Source organism: Prunus mume, linkage group LG6 (genome assembly GCF_029339155.1).
Source record: "Prunus mume cultivar Tortuosa linkage group LG6, ASM2933915v1, whole genome shotgun sequence".
Lineage (NCBI taxonomy): Eukaryota > Viridiplantae > Streptophyta > Magnoliopsida > Rosales > Rosaceae > Prunus > Prunus mume.
Window position 1 is genome coordinate 23,579,478 of NC_142703.1, and position 10,822 is coordinate 23,590,299.

Genomic DNA, 10,822 nt, shown 5'->3' on the forward strand with positions numbered 1-10,822 from the left:
TCCTATTCTAGTTCTCATGGGTATTTTTTACAAGGCACTAACCAGTTCGATTAAGGCTGCAATGATGCAGGTGGATCTATTAACAACAAGACGCGAACTGAATGTCAAACTTTGTTTGATACGTTAGCAATCGAAACACAACATTTTGATACAAGAAGTAAGCATGCTAGAGTTTATGAAATTGGTAGTTCTAATGATTTTGCTTCTAAAGAGCAGGTTGATGCTATAACCAGTAAATTGGACATCTTGCTTGCTATGAATGGGAGAGGACCAACACAAGAGATTTGCTCTAGTTTTACTGTTCTCGGTCATGCCACCATATCTTGTCCACATGGGGTTGATTTCCCATAATTTTTGCAAGAACAAGCCAACATCTTGAATACCTATAGACGTCCCGGCAATGATCCATTCTCCAACACATACAATCTAGGAATGGCAAAGACATCCCAATTTTTCATGGAGCAATAAGTAGAACGTACAAAAACCACTAGGTTTTCAACCACAAGGGAAGAAAAATAACTTGGAAGACATAATCGTACTACTCGCCACAAATACAAATCAATTCATGAGCAAGACGGTGATGACCCTACAAAATCAAATCGCTTCCATTAGAAATTTAAAAGTTCAAATGGATCAATTGGCGAATGCACTTACTGTATGAGTGAGAGAGAGAGAGAGAGAGAGAGAGAGAGAGAATTTTACCTAGCCAATCTGAGGTTAATTCGAAAAATCAAGAGCATGCGAAGGCAATTACACTTCGAAATGGGAGACCCATCAAAATTGCTATAGATTTGGACTTAGAAAAGCACCACCAATAGTTGAGAGAAACAAAAAGAGCTTAAGACAATAGCCTACCCACTACCGTAAGCTCCACCGAAAATTTAGCAACAATGACAATAAATTTTTCTTCTAAGACCAATGAGCAAGCATCCGCAAATCTCATCCCAAAATCCTATGTTCCACCGATTCTTTTTCCACAATGCCTGAAGAAAAATAAGAAGGATGCACAGTTCTCCAAATTTATTGAAATTTTTAAGAAATTGCAAATTACCATTCCATTTGGTGAAGCACTAGACCAAATGCTGAGATATAGAAAGTTCCTCAAGGACATCTTAAGCAAAAAGAGATGTTTGGATAATACAAAGACGGTGAAATTTACGGAGGAGTACAGTGTAGCAATACAAAGGCAACTATTACCTAAGTGAAAGGATCCAGGGAGTTTTTCTATTCCTTGCACCATTGGCATTTGGTAATGTTCTTCCAGTAATGAGGAATGGGCGGCCTAAAATAATTGGAATGTGGACATCTTCTTCCATATCCAAGACTATGAAGTCAGCTAGAAGTATGAATTTATCCACCTTCACTAGCACATCTTGAAGAATTTCGTGAGGATACGTAAGTGATCTATCCGCCACTGCAAATAAATAGTAGTTTTTTAATTTTCCCAAACCAATTCTTTTAGCAATAGACAAAGGCATTAATTGACATAGAAAAAGGTTCTTGATGCAACCAAATACCCCATTAATTCAGAGTATTGTTTCCAATTAGAGGCAATAGATCATGTTGTTCGACAACAATTCGAAGCGGAGTACTTGAAAGATCCATTAGAACTAAGTCTGGTCGATCCACTTGGTGTCATCGCCACCAATCCCATTCCAAGCACCATTGTCGCACCAACCCTCACCTTGAAGCCACTACCATCGCATTCAAAGTATGCCTATCTTGGTACATCTCAAACTCTCCCCATCGTTATTAACTCTGATTTACTTGAAGAGGAGGAAGAAAAATTACTACAAATTCTAAAAAAGCATATAACAGCTATTGGATGGACTATTGTGGATAATAAAGGAATTAGTCCTTCTACATGCATGCATAGAATTTCATTGGAGGAAAATTTCAAGCCGATGATAGAAAATCAAAGAAGGCTAAATCCAAATCTGAAGGAAGTTGTTTGTGCCGAAGTTGTCAAGCTTCTGGATGTCGGAATTATTTATCCAATTTCTTATAGTAATTAGGTAAGCCCAGTCCAGGTAGTGCCAAAAAAAGGAGGAGTCACGGTAGTAAAGAATGACAACAATGAGCTCATTCCTACAGGACTGTGACTGGTTGGCGTGTGTGCATTGATTATAGGAAGCTCAACACCGCAACTTGTAAGGATCACTTCCCCTTACCATTTATTGATCAAATGTTGGAGAGGTTGGCTTGCCATGCCTATTATTGTTTTCTAGATGGCTATTCAGGATATAATCAAATCTCAATAGAGCCCGAAGACCAAGAAGAGACTACCTTCACATGCCCCTTTGGTACCTTTTCCTATAGAAGAATGTCATTAGGTTTGTGCAACGCCACTGCTACTTTAAGATGTTGCATGATGAGCATATTCTCTGATATGGTGGAACGCTTTATTGAAGTATTCATGGATGATTTCTCTGTTGTCGAGTCATCATTCGACTCTTGTCTCTCAAATTTAGCATTAGTTCTACAACACTCCGAAGAAACTAACTTGGTTTTGAATTGGGAAAAATGCCATTTTATGGTAAGAGAAGGAATAGTCCCTGGGCACAAGATTTCAACCAAAGGAATTGAGGTTGATAAAGCCAAGATCAATACTATTACTAATCTGCCACCACCTACCTCCGTGAAGGGAATCCGAAGCTTCCATGGTCACGCTGGGTTCTATCGTCATTTCATTAAGGATTTTCAAAAATTACGAAGCCATTATGAAAAATAACTCTTAAGGATGTCACATTCAACTTTGATGATCAATACTTGGAGGCTTTCAAGATTCTAAAGTTGAAACTCACATCCACTCCAGTAGATATTGCACCAAATTAGGAAGTACCATTCAAAATTATGTGCGATGCTAGTGACTATGCCGTAGGGGGCTGTTTTGGGCCAAAGGAAAGACAAATTGCTTCATGTGATTTCCTACGCTAGCCGAACTCTCAAGGATGCACAATTGAATTATGCCACAATCGAGAAAAAGCTACTAGCTGTTGTCTTTGCCTTAGACAAGTTTCATTCCTATCTCATTGGTTTTAAGGTAATTGTTTACACCGATCATTCCGCTTTGAAGTGTTTATTATCAAAGAAGGATGCAAACCACGGTTGATTCGATGGATATTGTTACTACAAGAGTTTGATTTGGAAATAAGAGACAAAAAGGGGTTTGAAATTGTCGTTGTAGATCATTCATATCGGTTGATCCAAGATGGAGTCGAGGAAAACTAGCTACTGCCACACCTATAGCCGATATGTTTCCCGACGAGCAACTCTTGGCCATCTAATCTTCCGTCGCTCCTTGGTATGCCGACTATGTCAACTATTTGGTTAGTAATGTCCTTCCACCCTACATAACTTTCCAACAACAAAAAAAGGTTCATCTCACTAGTGAAGCATTATTATTGGGATGATCCTTATTTATGGAAGCATTTCCCCAATCAAGTTTTCTGAAGATGCGTGAATGAGTCCGAGATGGTTGATATTTTTCATCATTGTCATTCACTAGCATGTGGAGGTCACTTCGGAGCCACCAAAACCCCGACTAAGGTACTGCAATCAAGATTATTTTGACCAACTTTATTCAAGGATGCTCATACATTTGTCCAAACTTGTGATCATTGTCAAAGAATTGGGAAAATTTCTCACCAAGATCAAATGATGTTGTCCAACATTTTTCACTCATTTTGGTACTCTGCGTGCCATTATTAGTGACGGAGGTACGCATTTTTGTAAACTTTCTTTTAATTCACTTCTTTCTAAATATGGTATTACAAATAAGGTTGCCACTCCTTACCATCCCCAAACTAGTGGGCAAATAGAGGTTTCAAATCGAGAATTAAAACATGACAAGACCGGACCCAAATTCCACTTTGAAATCTGTGGCGAACTCTATGCGTGTCCGACACCTGGAGGGTGTCGAGCACAATTGATCAAATTGCCCTTCTAACTAAATCCAAAGTTTCTTTAGGGTTTGACTTCTGCAAAACATTCGACAAAGTCTCCCCTGTAATTTGTTCGTTTCCCAAACTTTTTCACATGTATAACAAGCAATTTAAATATCCACAACTATTCAGCATGCACAATAATAGAATTCCAAACATCAAATCCTTATGGCCTCAAGCCTCTTTATACCAAATAAATCGTTCTGCCATCTAAAACGGATCTCAACTCTTAGAACAACATGAATACGTTATCAAATTCCAAAATAACTTAACTGGACAACTTTTTAATCACTTGATCTTGTGGCCATGATTCATCATTTTCAAGCCACTGAGTATGTGTATTAAATTTAAACATATAATAAGAAATTTAATTAATTTATCGTCCACACCAAAATTTAGTTAATAAACCGTTCCCAACTTTACACAAACAAACATAGTATAATACCCTTAGAAAGTAAAAGCGATTACCTGATAACTCGTTAACATTTGAATAATCCAATATCACCAAGTCATACTTTAATAATACTCATACTAATAATAAATAAATAAGGTTTACTATACCTGTCTTGCAAGTTTGGTTCGAATCGAACGATTGGATAGTTCAGATCGCACGATCGGATGGTTATTGTTTATCTAAACTTTAAATTATTGGATTGGAGTATCTGGGACTCTGTTTATCGATCCGCGAATTCCTACACAATCCTAGAGATACCTAGATCAACATATTTCAAAATGAAGTCGATCCAACGGTTTGAACATATCAAACCCGGATAATGTCTAGTATGCGATATCTAATCGACAATCAAACGGTAACCAAATTGAAATTCGAGCATACCGTCATGCTCAGGACGACATGGGGATCATTTTAGGACTTAAAGACTAGCCACAAAGTGGCCCACGCGGCACCACATGTTCCAGCAACGCATGGGTGTCCATAATAATTTCAGCGATTGAAAAATCTCCAAACCACTGGTCAGGACCTATACTTACACGATCAGAATAATGAGTGGAGCAACTTTTGTTCTTGGATCATGGCCAAAAGTGGTCAGAACTTGTTGAAACTTTAGCCGAAAACTGGCTGGAACTTTAAAAGATAAAACGAGTTCCAAAATGCAAAAATCGATTCTACCCAACCTAACCATCAGCTAAGTCACGTTGAAAGGATGAGAAAACATACCTGGATCGATAAATTTGGTGGTCAGAATCGCCGAAACGAGCACAAAAACTTTGGGTAAAACCGGCGACTTTTTGGTATTTTTCAAATGCGGCGGCAATGGTGGCGGCTAAAGGGTGGGGTATTAAGAGAACAACGTGCTAGTTCTTTTGGTACCAACCCCGTCGTGTTTGGTGGTTTCAGGTGGTGGTGGCGACCCAAAAATGGTTCGGATGAGCGATGTGAGAGAGAGAAAGGGAGGTCTTGTGAGCGAAGAGAGAGGGGGAAAAGGAAAAATAAGAATTTTTTATAAAATAGGCAGGTTACTGTAGCGGTATTGTTTGCCACAGTAACACATTTAAAAATTTCCATTACGTCATTTTCGTTTTTAGACATTTCCTCCATTACAACTCAGAATTAAGCATGCCGCATGTCTACGAACTCGTATCGATGAGCTCTACGCAATGGTACTACTAAGATCCTTAAATTCTTTCTCGAACAAAATGTCAACTTTAAACCCATTAAAATTTTCTCGAGATAAAATTGTCTTTTACTTGAATACTTTAATAATTAAATATTAATTTAGGATCGGGTTATTACAAAACACATCTTAGAAAGAACAGTTAGTGCCTCAAGGAAAGATTGGTCCTTGAAATTGGATGATGCACTATGGGCTTATCGGACAGCATACAAAACACCCGTAGTTATGTCCCCTTTTCAACTTATTTTTGGGAAAGCTTGTCACTTACCCTTGGAACTTGAGTATAAAGTTTATTGGGCTATCAAGACACTTAATTTCGACATGCAAGCCACCGGTGAAAAGAGAACCTTGCAATTGAATGAGATGGATGAGTTCCGGAATGATGCATATGAGACTGCAAAGATTTATAAAGAACGTACTAATCAAAGGCACGATAAACATATTATTCAGAAAGATTTTTAAGTGCGCCAAAAAGTTCTTCTCACAACTCTCGTCTTCGACTCTTTCCCAGAAAGCTCAAGTCTAGATGGTCTGGACCTTGCACGGTTTTGCAATATTTCCTAATGCTCTAGAATCCTAATTTTATATTAGAATAAATTAATAATTCAATAAAGAGTAATGCTATTTAGACACACAAAATTGACCACATTAGTTGACCACCTTATGTGGCAGTTGATGTGGTCATACCACGTCAATTAATGAAATTGTCATGTAGATTTTATTTTTTATTTATTTCTTTTTTTAAATAATTATTAAAAACAAAAAATAAAAAACCCTAGCATCCCTGGACTCTTCGTCTCTAGCACTCCCTTCTTCTTCATCTTAATGAGTGCAGAACTAATGTTCTGGGAGATGGCATGGGTGTCACAGACCTTGGGGATCTGCAAGTTCTCTATGTCCCACTACACCGACATCTCCGCCTTACCCGTCAACGATGCCGCCATCACCATCTCCGCCATGCTGCTTCCACTCACATCCCATGCATTGGTGCTCTCCAAATACTCTAGATCTGATGGTCACTGCTCACTTATAATCGAAGATGATGATTATTGATTCTTGAAAAACCCTCAAAACACCAAAATTCAAAATCAAAATCAAAATCCTCTGGTTATCTTCTTGTAATTTTGTTGTTTTTCTTGAATTTGATGTACCTTGAATGATGAATGTATGGTGTGAACCGGGCTACCAGAGCCGTGGGGAGAAAATATGGAGAGTGGAGAGGAAGAGAGAGAGCTTCGGGTATTTTTCTCGGGTTTAGAAGTAGGTTTAGATGTACCTTGAATGATGAATGAAGTCATCTATTTATAGAAGCCTCAGGGCTAGGGTTTCGTAGAGAATATGCTGACTTTATTTTCTACCCAAATTCGTAGGGATCGAGTCGGACTTAGATAATATCTGATTTAATGATATTATCTTCTCTTTATTGAAGATAATATATGAATTAAATGATATTATCTCTTTTTATGAAGATAATATCTGAATTAATGATATTATCTTCTCTTTATTAGGATAATATCTAAATTAATGGTATTATCTCATTAAATAAAGATAATATCCCCTTAATTAAGATATTTATCCCAATTAATTAATTGGCCAGATAAACTGGTTCAATTAATTAATTTAAGATATAATTTTCTTTTCCATGTGGCGTGCCTTGATTGGAGACGAAAATATATGCTCCTAAATGCCCCACTTCTGCATGGCGCTTGTGTGGCATGTAGGAGATGAAATTTTTTTTTTTTCAAGCTCTCAAGCGTATGGGCTTTATTCGTAAGTTGGACTCCTTTGCATATCAGATTTTCGATTGGTGGTACTGGACCATCCTTGGATGCTTTGCCATGTACTACTTTGAGGCTTGATTCGTGATCAGGGAGTCGAATAAATGGCCAATCTCTTGATTGACAGTTCTTTTGCTAGGCGCAGTCCTACAAGCAATGCCTCATATTTTGCCTCGTTGTTTGAAGCAGAAAAGCCTAGTGTGATAGCTTGTTCCAACAAGGTTCCGTCTAGGGTGATTATGACGACTTCTACTCCTGCTCCTTTGTGATTTGATGCTCTGTCTACATGCAACTGCCACATGTCGTTAGGTAGGTTCGAATCGGTGGGGGAGGTGTCGTCTGCTTTTTCCTTGCTTTTCGTGACCATCTTCTCTCCTTCGGCTGTGGGAGTAAACTCTACAACAAAATCTGCTAAAGCTTGGGCTTTTATAACAATCTTCGACCGGTAGAGGAGGTCGTATTGACTGAGTTCGATAGCCCATTTCATGAGTCGCTGTGAAGCTTCAGGGCTGTGAAGGATCGATCTCAAAGGAAATTCTGTTATGACAATAATCTGGTGTGCTTGATAGTAGGGCCTAAGTTTTCTCGCAGAAACCACAAGTGAAAAAATGAGCTTCTCCATTTTCGGATAGCGAGTCTCTGCATCAAGGAGAGCTTTTGAAGTGTAGAATACGATGTTGTGCTGACTCTTCTCGGATGAGAGGTGACATGAGTTGGACATCGCTGTAGATGTACAAGTCTTCGCCTGGTATCGGTTTTAAGAGTAATGGAGGTGAGGTGAGGTAAGTTTTCAAGTTTTGAAAAGCTACTTCACACTCGTCATCCCACTTGTCTTTGTGTCCCTTCTTCAAGGCTTTGAAAAATGGTCTGCATTTGTCGGTAGATCTTGAAAGGAATCGGTTGAGAGCTGCCGCCCTATCCGTTAGACTTTGTATCTCCTTTATTGTGGCCGGTGACTTCATGTTGAGTATAGCCTTTATTTGATTTGAATGTGCCTCAATTCCTCTTTGGGTGACTAAGTATCCAAAGAATCGGCCGGACGAGACTCCAAATGTGCACTTGTTCAGGTTCAACTTCATGTTGTATTTTTGGAGTAGGCTAAATGCCTCGGCAAGGTTCTTGATGTGGTCTGCTCGCTTGGGAGCTTTGACTAGCATGTCGTCTACGTAGACCTCCATAGTATTGCTGATTTGCTCCTTGAACATTTTGTTCACCAGCCTTTGGTAGGTTGCTCCGGCGTTCTTCAACCCAAAGGGCATGACTTCGTAGCAATATGTACATTTTCAACGATGAAGGAGGTCTTTGCCTTGTCATCTTCATGCATCATGATTTGGTTGTAGCCGGAGTAAGCGTCCATGAAGCTTAGCAGTTGATTGCCGGAAGTTGAATCAACGAGCTGATCAATTCTTGGAAGTGGAAAGTTGTCTTTAGGGCATGCATTGTTAAGGTCGGTGTAGTCGACGCACACTCTCCACAGGCCTTTATCTTTCTTCGCTACTAGAACAACGTTCGCCAGCCATTCTGCGTAGGAGACTTATTCAATAAAACCCGCAGCTAGAAGCTTGTCGATCTCGGCTTCAATGATGGCAACCGTCTCAGGGGCAAAGTTGCGTCTCTTCTGCGCTACAGGCTTGATAGCTAGGTTGACGTGTAGGCGATGGCGATGATCCGGGGATCGATGCCAGGCATGTCGGATGGTGACCATGCAAATACGTCTTTGTTGTTCTGGAGGAAGGCTACAAGCTCGCCTTTTCCTCCTAAGCTTAGGCACGAGCCGATCCGCGCTGTTCTCTCTGGCTTATCAGGATCAAGGGGTACTAACTCAACGTCCTCCTCGGGCTTCCATCCTTCTTCAAGATAGACCTCCGGATGGATTCCCTCGACTTGGTCATGATTCTTTGATTGCTATTGGGGAGTAGTTATTCCCTTTCCTTTTGGTCCGCCGTCGGGAATGGGATCCGCTTTCTCCTCTGCTTGTTCTACTTCCTTTAGATCTGCCTGATTCATAGGGAGAAAGTGTTTGCTTGCCTTTCTTGACCCTTGAGTGAGCATTTCCGCGCAAGCTGATCACTATTGATTTGACCGATACCGCCCCTAGGGATTGGGTAGCGAATCTTCGATGTGTAGCGGAGGTGACGGCGTTGATTTTGCTGATCCATGGTCGCCCAGAATGCCATTGTAGGGTGAGGCTTCATCAATGACCATGAACGTTTGCGAGTTGATTATTGGTGATGAGTAAATGTCGAGATCTATTGTGCCCATAGTAACTGTTGTTGCCCCATTGAAGCCAGATCAGCGACTTGAATGCTGATGACAAGGGCGTCGTTATTGATCTTTGTCTCTAAGCTCATCTGTTGGATGACCGCCAATTGTAGGATGTTGGCTGCACTGCCCTCGTCTGCATGGATTCGGTCAACCATGGCCTGAGCAATTTGAATGCTGATGACAAGGGCGTCGTTATGTGGCATATCGAGGCCTATCGATCTTTCTTTTGGAAGCCGATTACAGGATCGTCTTCGCTGGTGAAGGTCGGTCGAGACTTGGGAGATCATAGTGGCCTGTCGATCTTTCTCTTCTTTTCCTTGCTGGTCAGCCCAAATTCCTCGAGTCGTCTAGGATTGTGTTAATCATTATGACCTTTTGGGCGGCTCCTTGGCGGTGTCATGATCTTTAATCCGCTGGATGGCCGCTTCGCAATGAATTTCGTGCAGTGACCTTCTCTCACGAGTTCTTTAAGGTGTGCTTTCCAAGCGAAGTAGTTGTTCTTAGTGTGTCCGTGCGTCCCATGGAAGGCACAGTATTTGCTAGTATCCCTCTTGTCCGGATCTCCTTTCAAGGGTGGCAGTCTTCTTACCCAAGGTTTGTTTTTCACTTAGGCTAGGATTTGAACTTGGTGTAGTTCTCTCCTACCTTACCATCCCCTTGTGGGTGTGACCTGTGCTTGTCCTTATTCTTGTTGCTAAATCCATCGCTTCTTTGGCCTGCCCGTTTAGTCGACTGATCTTCCTGCTTTGTAGACTTCTTTGCGGCGATTCGATCGTCATCCAAGAGCGTGTAGAGTTCTGTGGTCTCGTAGACCTTTGTCATAGTTTGGCTAGGAGTGATAGTCAGCTCGCGGTACAAGTCGTGTTCAGCTGGAAGACCTTTCTTGAAGGCAGATGACGCAATCCGGTCGTCACATCCTACAGTGTTGGCCTTTTTTGCTTTGAATCTCTTGATGTAATCTTGAAGAGATTCATCGAACTTCTTGCATAGGTTGTACAGGTGGTCAGGGTTCTTCTTGATCGTCCGGTAAGAGGTGTACTATTTAGTGAAGACATAAGCCAACTCCTTGAAACTGCTGATTGACCCGGATGGTAGGGTGTAGAACAAGTCTTGAGCTGCTCCTCACAAGGTCATTGCAAACACCTTGCACATTAGTGCGTCGTCGGCCTTGTGAAGTACCATGACACTTTTCAAGTGTTTT

At 40.7% G+C, this 10,822-nt stretch overlaps 1 protein-coding gene across 1 annotated transcript; it reads right to left on the reverse strand.

Annotated features, from left to right (window-relative positions):
• Positions 1-7,444: 7,444 nt before the first annotated feature.
• On the reverse strand, positions 7,445-7,978 carry LOC148916517 (uncharacterized). The gene has a single exon (XM_089055151.1). The coding sequence runs from the start codon at positions 7,976-7,978 to the stop codon at positions 7,445-7,447; it is 534 nt and encodes a 177-aa protein (XP_088911277.1).
• Between the last annotated feature and the right edge of the window lie 2,844 nt (positions 7,979-10,822).